Here is a 13,999-nt window from a genome sequence, read left to right on the forward strand (position 1 = left end):
CAGGCAAACCCTCGTCAATCCTCCCTCCCTCTGTACACAGCATTAATAAAGGGATAATTGATCCGTTTTTTCCTTGGGGGTGGGGGAAGCTTCCATTCAATGAGGGGTTGTCTTGTAATATCAGCTAGAAGATAAATGAGTTTCTTATTGTCTGGGGAAGCAGGATCTTTAGTTAAAAGAAAATGGGCCCTCCCATTAAAAAAAGCTTAGCTTTGGCCTGTTATTCCTCAAAGACTCTGTTGTTTTTGTTTTGTATTGTCTGGCAGATGTACAACAAAACACTTAGAAAACACAAAAGGACATGGCTGTGAACAAACAGAGGACATTTGTGTTAAGGGCCTCAACTGATTCCATGATAAACTATCCTAAGGTTTCACATACACAACTGGGTGCTGGGGGGAAGGCTGCCTGTATGGAGGTCAGAAGATAGGACTATTGGTCTTAACCCTTCTCAGGAGTTTGTACACAACCAAACAAGAGTGTAGGAACACAACTGTCAGGGTCCAAAGAGCACTACAAACTTGACACACACACACACACTGCATGAATTGTTCATCTTAACATGGAGCCAGGACCACCTGACTAGGAGGATCCATAGACATTAAATCCACCAGACTGAGAAAGTCTTTCCAAAACTTGAATTGCTCCACCCACCTCTGTTCTCTCTTCTAGAGATTCTCCCTGGCAAAGGCCAACAACCCGAGGCCATTCAACAGCAAGAAAACTTGTCTTTTAAATTTCCTGAAATGGCCCTTGAAATTCTGGCAGCCATCAGGCCCTGCATGAGTATAGAATAGCTCGGTTGTGAACACTGAAATCTGTTGGTTGCAATCTGCTTTCCTTGGAAGCTTGCTCAAGTCCTGGAGTTTGCTGCATATTACCTATAACTGTACATTGTAGTCTAACAATATCCAGAGGGCAACTGGTTTCTCATCCCTGGTTTAGACTGATTCAGATGTACCAATAAATCATTGTTTCATGTCATGACAACACAATGTATTTTAGGGTTGTGTGCTCCTCCTCCTTCTCACCTTACATACATGTGCAGAAGATTTAATGCTGCTCATCACAGTTTGTAACAACCTGAAGTTTCTGTTGCATCCAAACAAGGAAACTGTGGTTTGTACAAACTCAGTTAACCAAGTAAAGTATTAAACCAGGATCAAAGTGTTTTCTTTTCTGGTTTGTTAACTTGCTGTGCTTTGTATAGAACAGTTTTCTATTTTCAGATCGCAAATGCCTTTTTCGGATGAACTTTGATGAAATGCTTTACATTTCCTCCACCTGTATGTGAAGGAAGGAGGAAGGGGGTATATGTGAGCCTGAGGTTCATGCCTTTAGCAACAACAATCAATTTGTTGTTATGTATGAACTGAAACTTAGTTTAGTTCCCCACAGGTTCTTAGCATGGTTGGAAGGATGAGCTCAGAAGGATTGCTAACCACCGTCCCCTTGAACAGCAGACATACGAATCACCAGCGACTCTCTCAAATTGCAAAAAAATGGCTCACCATGTAGCAAGGCACTTTTTGAGAAGCATAAGATCAAAGCCTGGTTTTCGGTCGCTAGGAGGCCTTTTCGCCTCCCGTATACTTACAATTCATGTCTAAATTTTTAAAATGCCACTTCACAGTTCTATTTAAACAAATCCATTCTTTGGTTTACATGTAAACTACTCTCTGTACATATCCATTCAAAGCTGGTCCTATTATTAGGCAGAGTCAGGCAGCCACCTTGGGCTGCAGATGCTGGGGAATGGGGAGCAGCTAGTAGTGAGGTAGACAGAGTTGTGTATGCCACACATATACTAAACTAACCCGTTATCCTGGGGTACTATCATCAGCACTGAAGAAAGGTTCAATTGCCACTTCATTCAGCTTCTGCACATGGAAGTGTACATGGAAGTGGACCCCATCTTACTCAACAAAATGTCTTGGAGAGGCACATCCAGGTGCTAGACAATCTTAGTCTACTGGCTGGTTCTTGCTAGATTGCTTGCTAAGGAGCAGAACCACTCACTGCATTATGTTGAGCCCACACCATTTCTCTATAAAATACAGCAAGGGGTGTGCCAGTGTCGGATCAACAGTCTAAGCTTTGAGTGCTTAGATTACCTGTGTGCCTTGGATTAACTATGTGTATTGCCTGCTGAGCCATAGACCAGAGATTTGCATAGGTATCACACCAATCTCAATATTAAAGCCTTTGGAAAGAATCATTCTTTGAGTTCTTGTTCTTCTTAAGCTGGGAGTCAGGATAGACAGCTGCTTGTAGCCAAGATGTGATCCTTCTAAGGAGACAGATGTAGGAACTGCCTATGTGGACATGTGAAACAAACTCTCTTGCGGCTAGAAATATGTCTGCAGGAATCATTGCTGCTAGTGAGTAGAGGACCCAGAAAGCCAAGATCTGATTGCACCTTGCATTAGCAGCCATTGCAAAAACTATATTGAAGTAATGGACAATCACCTTCACATCTATTTGGGAAGAAATAGTTTGACATTTTGGCTCCTGATATAATTAGGGCTGAGAAGATCAAGCATATTATATTTTTATTCTTAAACTTCCTACATTTTTAGAAAGACCCATGCCATGTTGAGAACATGGTGTGTCACTGAACTAAATATCTGATTTAAGACTCACTTGGTTGCAGGATGCCCAACCAGTGTCTTACAACACGATTAAGAACACAAATTATTATTTATTTTTGCTTTGTATTGCCAAAGCAGAGGGAAACGGAATATGCCCCAATATAAACTACTGTGCTGCTTCAGATGAATATGTGTTGAAGAAACAGGCACTGTGACTTACTCTGCCATGTTAAACACACACAATCCGTCACAACTATAGCTTATCTCTCAGCTGCCGTCTCTCCTTGCTCATCAATCTCTTAAGAGTCCCACTATCCACACAGACAACCATGTGAAATAGATAACACATAGCAGAGCACAGGTGGGGCTGAGTAGTTAATAGCAATATTCCCAACCAAATAAGTTGGACTAGATCAAAATCAAATTTTATGTCACCATCTGAATCGGGTATTATTACCCCTTCACCTTGAGAATGTTCCTTTAACTCTACATCCTGCTTTTCATCCACTAGCCAAACTACAGCCAGTTTATGCAATCACAGCTCGGATGCCAGAAATGAGCAGAAGAGTAGAATGCCATTTGAAAGAGCAATTCAAAACCACTCTGGTTTTTTCCTGCTGTCTCTCTCTCTGATACAAATGCCCAAATGGAATTACTTTAAAGCAGTCTGCATCCCATAACGCTACAAAACCACACAAATAGCACAAGTAACCTTTCCCCATACCGTCTTGAAAGATGTCAGTGTTTAGTATATTGACCCAAGGAACCAAGTGAGTTTTTAGTTCTGATCCTACGTTAAAGGTAAGCCTAGAGACACTTCTGCACTGTCTAGGAATGACACAAACCTTTCCTGCACAGCCACTCACACCACCAGATGCCCACCCTTGCACTGTTTCTATCCACATCCAGCAGGGGTAGACTTTGTGCTTTAAAATTTCAGTGATGCTCTGTGTAATGCCAACATTTGGCTGCCTCCAGGCTCGCTCATCTTCCATTGTTCATCATTGTTGCAGCGCCCCCTGTGGTGCCCTCTTGGCTCAATGCCCAATGCAGGCAAACTGATCACACTCTTCTAAATCCACCTTTGACATCCAACTGCAAAATCCCAGCTCAGTTTCCATTCCAATGCAAATCTATAGAAAGAATCCACAGCCAAGGATTGCTCCACTTCGAAATCACATACCTATCAAAGGAGTGCATCTAATGCTTTTTGTGTGTGTAAGGGATCACATGTACAAACAAAAGATCACACACACACAAAATACCCAAAGGAGTCTGCTAACTTCAGTAAAGGAACAATCCCAGGACAAAACAAACTATCTATTCTAGCAAGTTCTTTGTTTAAAGAAAGGCAAAGTTAGTGAAAAACTTAAAAGCACATCCGGAATAAGTGTGGTGAATATTACTATTTTCTCCTTTTGTCTTTTTCTTTAAGTTAGGCACAGTGAAATTCAATGACCAGGAATGGGAGAGAGGAAAGATCTCATTTCAGATTATCAGTGGAGTTACTGCAGCTTTTTTTGTTGCTTGCTTCCTCACCGCTGATCCAAGTCCTCTTACATTCATGCTAGACAAATACATCTGGTTGTCAAAAAATGTGTTTGCATCGTGATGACTCTATAGAGTATGTGACAAAAAGCAGAGATATCCGAGTCTCCCAAAGCCCTCCACAGGATTACTAACACTATAGATTGCACACATATGGCTTTCCCCTTCCCACCCATCCAGGCCGCATCTTGACAGTTAGTAGGTGCTTGCAAACAGAGCACCAGAAGAAGGAGGTGAGGCGATAATGCAGGGTAGGAGGTGGGGGTAACAAGCATTAAAACTTGGGAGAAAGAGTGGCAACGTTCTGGAGATTGCTGTAGAGTCATGGAATGCTTAAGGCGCTAGTTCTCACTGAATGTGCAACGGTGGGTGAAACTTACACACAGATGTCTTCTGGTTTGTGTCCTTACTCGGCATCAATTTCACTCCCCGGGACTTCATCTCCATTTGTTTTTTGACTAGAGAGGTAACAAAAGGGAAGAGAGATCAGCAAAAAATGGACTGCAGCCTGCCAAGAAAACAGACTTTTCTACAGACCAGTCCATTTGCAATAGATGCAAATCAGACATTGGGGAGGGGGGAGCAATGCTAAGGAATTGGTGGAAGAACAATTCAATCTCCCAAAGGAATTTCACCCACAATGTTTACAGCCTTCTTCAGTTCCTCACCCCTGAGGATTACACTATATGCACCTGATAAAATGGACTTTATCTTTTAAAGCTTATAACAGAATGCCTCTGCCTTTAAGGTAACACAAGACTGCTATTCTTGCAGACTTTTCCATGTAAATTGCTCTAAGTTCAGGTGGAATAATTTTCTCCAGAAGCGCCAGATCACAACAGGATGAATGACCCACATCAGCAGAATTACCCCCTATTTCCTTCTTTGCCATTCAGTTCCTGAGCCTCACCTGTCTCTCACCCTCTCAAAGATCCCCATGAAACAGCAGGCAATAGACTCTTCATTGGACTGTACATATTTAGTGCACGCCTTGCCAGCATCTTCAAAAAATACCAGGAAGGAGTTTCTCCCAGAGTAACAAAAAGGCATCAAGTAAACTATTTAGGGTTAATGCACCACTGAAGAATATACAGGGTATTTCAAATATAAAGAGATGCAACCAATGTTAGGTCCCATCTGCTATGTTTAAAGACCTATGATTTCACAGTCATGGTTTCCCCCAAAGAATTGTGAGAACTGTAGTTTGTTAAGGGTACTCAAAAGTAGTTAGAAGACCCTGAACGATTGTTAAGGAACTCTGGGAACTGAGAATTCCATCCACTGTCTCTTGCTGGGAGGAAAGCAGATGGATGTGGTGTTTTGAGTAGACAAATAGAGGGATGGGAAAAGGTTAAGATACACCTTCCACCCACAGCTATAGCCTTACAAATATAAAGGAAAGGGTAAGGGAAATAGTAAGGTTTAATTTAGCTTTCTCTGTCCTTTGCAAGCATTTTCTGTCATCTGTCTAAACATAAACCTGTCTCTAAAAAGTAACACAAGAAATTGGTTCGGAACCCCCTAGTGTCTCTTCCATATGAGCAATGACTTCTTGGAAATTTATCTTTTAAAGCACTCAACATGCAAACACTCAGACTATTATGTCTAAGGTGTTTTTTTTTTGTTTTTTTTTTTAAACCAAGCTTACTGGATTAGAAGCCCCTGACATTTTCCTTAATCAGAGAGGAAATTATAACATTAATCTTTACTTGACTATTTTTGCAAAAAAGGGAAAAAAAAGGTATGATTCAGGCAGGTGTATTTTTAATAAGCAAAGCAGCAATCATGACTTTGATTTCCCTTTTCTTTTCTTTTTTCTTTTTTTAAAAATCAGCATCAGGGCAACTGAAAATTATGACTAAACAGCTTCAGGTATTAAATCTGAAAGATGATTCATAAAGATCACAACCTGAGTTTCTTAACCGCAGAACACAGTGGTGGGAGGGGAGGAGAACCCAGTCTGAATTAACACATATGACACCTTATTCTGAAAGCACCATGCATCTCACACACACCATGGTAGAGGTCTGAGACTGGATCCTGCTGGTGCTCTGGATTCTGACCTCCCACAAAACCTGCAGGTCATTTTGACAAGTGAACAGGGGCACCCACCTGCCAATCACCTGACTTCATCACAGGTGAAGTGCTTTCCTTTGCCTGAGTAATTTGAAATCTGCAGTCCCCACAAACCCTGATTTCAGTAGGAGGCTGCATATTTAACACAGTTGCAGCTATAGAGCAAGATGGGTATGATTTGGGGGAAATGGTCTCCTGAATGAAATTAAGACCCTGGAAGGCCAAAGTAGTCCTGTGGGCCAGAAAATCTACACTGCTGAGTTGTAGACACAATCCACCTTCCCCAAAAAGTTCTGATGTGAAGAACATGGGAAGCTGTTTCACGCTATTTGTCAATCAAGCCCAGTATTGTCTGTTTTGACTCACAGCCACCCTTCAGTGTCTCTGGCAAAGGATCTACATCATCTGCCAGCTGATACTTTTAACTGGAGATGCCAGGAGTTGAACTTTGGACCATCTGCATGCAAAGAGGCAGCTCCGTCACTGAGCTATGGTCACATTGGCATGACTTTCCTTCCTGGCAAATGCCAGACAAATTTGAGGTCTGCAGGCTGTGCAAGAGTCACCAGCCTTGCCCCATTTGTGGACAGCAGTTCCCACTGCTAGCCATGGCAGTATGGAAAAGAATATTTCAATACCATATTTGCAGTTCTGTGTTAAGCTATAATTTTGTCTCCTGTTTCAAACACATTCCAAGGAGTTGATCAGCAGGGTGGGGACAGAAATGGATAAACCCAAGGAATGCCGCAGGATTTGCTTTGGAATGCAGCCCACTGAGGTGGTTATGAGCAAGCAAAGGCCCACTAGGTGCTTGAGGGATTCCAATATTGGTGAATATCAATAAGAGCTGACTTAATCCTCCCCTCCCAGACTAATTTATGGATTAGATTTGGCTACCTGCCAGCTTGCACGTTTCCAGAATATTCTGACAAAGTTCTCAGCTCAAAAAATCAGCAAAAACTAAAAAAAAAAGCACTATGTTTAGATATCTGCATTTTGATTAAAAGTGTATTTAAATAGGATGAAAAAATGAACAAGAGAAACTGAAAACTGCTGCAAATAATGCATACTCCAGTTCTCAAGTTGGTTTTAGGAATCCCCACTGTTCATTGGTCATTCAGGAGGAGCAGGGGACTGGGCAGAATAAATCAGGAGACTGCCAATACCTTGGTACTGAGCACTGAAGCCCTTCTGCCTGTGGTTGCCGTCTGACATAAAGTGCATGCGAAGCCAGTTTTTGCTGCTGATTACAGGGGCAGGAAGGTTTGTTCCCGTAAACCTGCAAAAAACGAAGACAAAACAAAGACAGCAAAGGTCAAAATTGTGTGGATTATTACTATATATATTTTAAAAGTATTCTTTGAAGATGTAGAGGAAGTTCCTGTTGTAACAGTGTCTTTCAAATACCACCCACACCCATAGTCAGTGGATTTGCCTTCAGATGGTCTCTCTCCACCCCAATGAAGGCAAGGAAGTTGAAATCAATACATCATAGAGTATCACCAGGAGCTGAATCTCTGTAACAAGTGAAAATGCTACCCTTCCACAGCTTTTCAACCCATTTCAGAGAATTTTAAGGGAGAGGGACAAAATATACTACGGTAATAGAATGAGTCAGCATTGCTCAAGAATTCCTAAAACAAAAAAGTTCTGCCATCTTGATTCAATATAGCATGCGGATGTATCCTTTCATACAGATTCAATCTCGGGAACTGTCACACCTAATTGGTTGACAACACCTTCAGAGCTATTCTGGTCAGTGCTGTTTGGAATGATTTTGACTGCCATCCTGATTCAAAATGGCATCCAGTGGCATCCAAACATGGATGAAAGACAGCTCCTCCATCTTGGGAACCTTCTCAAGAGGGGTCCAAATGCAGAGAGAACAGACAGACAAAGCACTTTCCAAAACATATAGAAATCAGTAAAAGGAAATATACCCCACCGACCTTCCTCCTCACACCTCATCATTTATACATACCTGGTTTTAACTAATATATGTATCATGTTGTTGTGATGTATTAAATTGTTTCTATGGCATTTTATTATCAGGAGCTGTCCTTGACTCCTTTGGGGAGGAAGGTTGCATTGTAAATTTGAAATCATCATGATATCAACATGCAGGGAACAGTTCCATCTACTGGTCAGGAGTCCATACATTTTTTAAAATAAATAAATAAAGTTGTTTATATGTTTAGCAGAGGCAGAGCCTGAATCCAGTTCTGAATGCAGGAAAATACTGCTCAATGGTATCACTGCTCTTAGAGCAATTATGGTTCCTCTTGACTAAGACCACATTCACACCATATATTCATATCAAAGAACTCTGGGAGTTGTAGTTCGTTAAGGGTGCTGAGAGTTGTTAGAAGACCCCCTATTCCCCTCACAGAGCTGCAATTCCCAGAGTTCCCTGTGGAAAGGCATTCACCATTAAATCATGGACCCCAAAATTCTTTGTGGGAAGCAATCTCTTGTCAAGGTGGCATTGTAGTGCTCAAACTATATTGTGTGAATGTGGCTGAAGTAAACAAGAAAAAGAAACAAAAACATATTGAGATAGGCCATGAAAAAACACACAGAGACATTATCCATGGCTCACTTTGGGAGCACTAAAATGGCACTGGTATTTCCATACAGCATCCTATTGATGATCCAATTAAACAGAAAACCACACAACTCTCTACTCACTTATTCAATACTATATTTTCACTTTTTTAACAAAAGGAGAGAGAAAAGAATTGCAATGAATATTTTTTTTCTTGGAGGGGAATAGGGAATTAATAATAATGAGGGAACTCTTGGCCAAGCCATCAAGGATTCTGTCGGAAACAAATGTTTACCTAATAGTCACAAGCACCCTTGAAAATTGGGGTATATGAGAGCAAAATTAATGGCCTTAACCAGAACAGTGCAAACAACATTAATGCGATAAGAGCTATTACAGAATCCAATTACTTTTAACCAAAGTCCATTTCAGACATTTTATTAGAGACAGTGTCACATTAGTTATATGCTATTGGCATTCTAAGACCAATTCCGTGTTTCAAGAACAGCGTAAAAAAGAAGAAGGCAATGACAAGAAACCCCACATATTCTGCCCTTGAAGAGACTGTGGTTTTCAGCTCTCATTGCAAGAACAAATCACCAAATCAATATGCAACCAAGTACAATCACCAGAATAATCTACTGAGGATGCGTCTGAGATAATAGACCAATTCAGCAGTTAACCCTCTGCATGAAGAAGTAACATATGGATGGGAAGTTGTACCATGCATCCTGGCACTGCCCCTACCCCACCCACCTCACCATACCCATGTGTTTAGAGGTTCAGAACCTTGCATAGGTGACCCGGAGCTCTAATAATTCAGGTTTCCTAACTGAGTGGATGAGTCTACCCCAGTCCAGCTAACTCACACTCCATACCTTTGCTGAATGTATGGTCAGATGGGTGGTACCAGCTGTGTAGGTTTAACTTTGGGGCGAGGATCCCTTATTCTCCCACCCTTCGTGTGGCTAATGCAGCCTTCCTCAACCTTGGGTTCCCATATGTTGTTGGACTACCACTCCCATCACCCCTGACTGCTGCCCTGCTGCCTATGGATGATGGGAGTTGTTGTTCTGCAACATCTGCAGACCCAACCCAAGAGAAAGGCTGAGCTAATGTGTGGATAGAGCTAATGCCAGATGTGAAGAACCTCAGGCCCAGGGGACAAATGCAGTCCTCTAAGCCAGTGTTTCCCAACCTTTTTTGGGCAAAGGCACACTTGTTTGATGAAAAAAATCTCGAGGCACATCACCATTACAGCCCCGTGACGTCAGCGCGCAGCGTCACGCCGGGAGGGAAGGGCGCGGGGGCGCTGCTGCTGCCGCCGCCGCTCCTGGCAGGCATGGGCCCAGCTGAGGCGGCGGCGGCTGTTGTGGTGGTGGCGGCGATAGCGGGCGGAGGAGGGGGCGGCGGCGGGGCCGAGGTGGCCGGCGGCGGCGGGGGAGGCGGCGGCGGGTGGAGCAGGAGGGCGGCCGAGGCCAGTGAGGGAGTAGGGTTGCCCGGGGCTTGAGGAGCCGTCGCCGGGAGTTGCTGCTGCTGTTGTTGCTGCTGCTGCCCGGACATGCCGGCCTCCTCCTCGTCCGCTGTCTCACGCTCCTCCCTTTTGCGCGCGCTGCCCCGCCGCCGCCCCATTGGCCGGGTCCTGTCAGCTGATCCTGTGTTATTTCCTGTGTGTGTGAGGGGAGAATGGAGAGAGAAACCTCGGCACCACCACCGCGGAGCCGCCCCCGGCTCGACGCGGATCCTCGCCGCCGCCGCCCCGCCTCTCGCCGCCCGACTCGCCCGCCTCCCTCCCACGGCACACCAGGCATCGTCTCGTGGCACACTAGTGTGCCGCGGAACACCGGTTGGGAAACACTGCTCTAAGCAACTCTAACTGGTGCTTAGGACTCTCCCACAACACACCCTTTCTCCAAATCCTGCTTCTCAACGGTCTTGCTCTGCACCCTCCTTGAGTGTTTTTGCCAAGCTGGAATGTTTCCTTGGATTCTGACAATGCCTCTTAATTGACTGGATGGAGGATACAATGATAGGTGTGCATATAGACGAGCCTATTGTTCAAAGGCAAAATGTGCATTTCTTGCTCTGACCCTGCCCAACAATGGCATGAAGAAGGATACCTAGAGGGGAATGAACCCCTGGGCTGAAAAAGATTCCCCACCTCTGGGCTAACGAAATAACATAAGTAGAGTACTGAGAAATGACACCTGCACTTTCCTGCCACTTTGCATGCCACACAAACAGCCTTCCAACCCCCTCTCACCACAAGTGAGTGGTAGGTGAAAGATTGGGGTGGGGTGGGGAGGTCCTCAGTAATTCCCTGCATGTTGCAGACATTCCCCAGTATGCAGGAACCAGCAGCAGAGCAAGCTGATTGGGTGACTGGGGCGGCATGTGTGCCCTGCGCCTGGGGCTGGAGCCAGATGCCTGTGGGGGCGGGGCCAGCCACCATGGGGTGGGGCCAGCCAGGGCAGATGCTCTGCGGGGCCTCTGAGGAGTCTGCCTGCCTCCTCCCACTCAGCCACCCTACAGCTAAGGGGGAGGTGGCAGGTGGACAGTTTGGGGCAGCGCAGAGTCTGCGGGTACCCAAGTCACTATGTCACTCCCAGGAAAGATGCATGGCTCGGGCGCACTGCAGGCTCCACGGTGATTGCCGCCTGGCATTTTGTCACCTCCCTTGGTGGTGACACCTGGGGCAGCCCGCCCCCACCTCACCCCCTTTCTTCTACCCCTGGCAGGAACACATTGCCACCTTTTTCCTGGGTCTGTTTGGTACCCACGGTTTGCCCTTTCCTCACATTTAAAACTCATAAACCACAGTTTGCATTTAAAACTCATAAACCCACCTGCATATGTAAATTGAAATTAGTTTAGTGGGAAGTGCAAATGGGTATTTTTACTCTCCTCTCCTCACGAATGGAGAATGGAAAGAGGAACCCAAAGTACAGCTCATTCATGAAAATAAAATCTACCATGGTGTAGATTATCTGAGCTAAGCAGGTATTGGTTGAGACGGACTAATGGTCTGATTCTGCTGAAGGCAGATTCATATGTTCAAACAGGGTAATGCCACCTTTCTGTCACAATGCAAGACTTCACTAATCCTCCCTTAAGAATGACACAAAGAGCCTTTAAATCATTACATCCCAAGACCCAAAATAAATCTAGAACTATTGTGTGTGTGTGTGTGTGGGGGGGTGCTTCTGGCTTGGGTAGGGGTGATATAAAACTAGTAAAAGAAACACTTTGCCTTTTAATTAGACTAATTGCTTAGAAGGCAATCTCTGGCAGATGATGCATCTGTGCTGATCTCAGAACCCAATGCAAAGCCCCAGGGGGATAAATTAATACGTGATGCAAAGGAATGTTTGTGGCAGTGGCTGTCTGCTATTGATCTGTGCTGAAAACTATGCATGTCGGGAATTGATGCCTGAAAACTTTGTTGTGTGACTAGAAATTGCATAACTTCTCACGTCTTGATCTAGTTGCTCAATCTGCTTTAATGCCTCGTGTGTGTGTGTGTGTTTTGTTGCATGTACCCACACCTATCTGAAATTTGTGTCCTGGTTTATTCCCCATAGGTTTGTGTCCACTTGGTGGGGAACCCCTGAGGAATTTCAAGGGAAGTTAGAGTAGTTAGATGAGAGAAGGGAAATTTCTTGGGAATTCACACATCCTTATGCAGGCCTCCCAAGGCAGCTGAAGTCCTACCAGAAGCTTCTCCTTCCTGAATAGTTTGCTCAGCAGCTGATTGAACAGCCATCCTTTCTTTCAAGTATGTTCAACCCAGTTGTAATTCTACAGATTCCAGTTTAGAGAGGCTGCGTGCAGCATAGAGCCCTAATGGCCATCTCAGCCACAGCTAAGAAAGAATCAATTGCTGCATGGAGAAAGAGGCAATGGAGGACACGACTTGAATACAATGAGCAAGAAGATCACTATGAGATACATATCTTAAATGAGTCCATTGATTGATAACTGTTAATTTTTACAACAGAAGACTGTGATCTCCATAGGGCTAAAAGGAATGGTGATGAAGCTTTAATGCCTAACATAATGGGCTATTTAATTATAGGTAAAGACACACAGAACTCAAGTAGCTGCTTAGCTCAAGGGCGTACTTTAGGGGAGAAAAGTCTCTCTTGCTGCTTAACATAATAGAAGTTTCCAGTGCAACAGGAGGCAAGTGCTCCCACCCTCAGGAAGGAACTGGGCACTGTAAAACACATGGAGAAACCACCACTCCATGGCCCTTTGCCTTCACTTCCTCACAATGTGACCAGTATATTTTTAAAAAGATGGGTTTGTCGAGTTTCCAGAAATAACAATATACTGACAAAACAAGCTTAAAGTAACAAATAAAAATGGATGTGTGGAGCACATATTGCAATTGGAATAAGATGAACAGAAGGTTTAGTACACTTTTGCAGACGTCAAAATAAAATACATCTTGCAAATGGAAGTAAGAGTCGCCTATTCTTAGGTAGCATTGTCTCATAGGGGCATACGTTATCTGGGTCTTATGCAGTTCATTAATGTTATTTATAAAGCATAAAAATGGAAGCCATATAATCATCCTATGATGGGTTAAATGCTCCGCTAATGTGCCCTATTAATACTATAAATGGTGACATGTCATCAGTCTGTGCATCTCCCAATCACTGTCAATCAAAGATAACAAGGAAGCTTGACACCCAATATGATGACATCTTATCACCCCACTTAACCCTGCCAAGCTCCGGGCAGACTGAAAAGATCTGGGTCTACTTTACAAGACGAAGTATTAATATATACCAGGGGTGCCAACTTGAATGAAATATTGCGGGGGCCCAAGTAATCTAACACATGACATGGTGCACACATACTATTCAAATGGCAATGCCATTTAATGGCAATGCCATATTTTATTATGGGGCCCAAAGCCCCCACGGCTCCTAGGAGTTGGCTCCTGTGATATATACAGACTTTATAGAATTAGTTACTTTGATCATTACCCACAGAAGCGGTTTAGTCATGCTGGCCACATGACCTGGAAAGCTGTCTGTGGATAAACCCTGGCTCCCTGGGCCTGAAGCAAGATGAGTGCCACACCCCAAAGCTGCCTTTGACTGGACTTAGCAGGAGGTCTTTTACATTTAACTGCTACAATTATATATATGGTATGCTTTAGCTCTGTAAACACCTGGCATGGGTTTAAATATTAGTCTCAAATCTTTGTGGTTCGTGCTAAAATCTCCAC

General features: G+C 43.9%; 1 protein-coding gene across 2 annotated transcripts in view; it reads right to left on the reverse strand.

The window, feature by feature from the left end:
- CSMD2 (CUB and Sushi multiple domains 2) overlaps window positions 1-13,999 on the reverse strand; it is a 477,324-nt gene that overhangs the window by 230,147 nt on the left and 233,178 nt on the right. For both annotated transcript variants that reach the window (XM_028738980.2, XM_028738982.2), the window contains exons 6-7: window positions 7,382-7,494; window positions 4,520-4,597 (exon numbers count right to left, since the gene is read on the reverse strand). In XM_028738980.2, the coding sequence (XP_028594813.2) occupies window positions 4,520-4,597; window positions 7,382-7,494 (191 nt within the window). The remainder of the gene's footprint in view (window positions 1-4,519; window positions 4,598-7,381; window positions 7,495-13,999) is intronic.

This window comes from Podarcis muralis, chromosome 7 (genome assembly GCF_964188315.1).
Source record: "Podarcis muralis chromosome 7, rPodMur119.hap1.1, whole genome shotgun sequence".
Taxonomy (NCBI): domain Eukaryota; kingdom Metazoa; phylum Chordata; class Lepidosauria; order Squamata; family Lacertidae; genus Podarcis; species Podarcis muralis.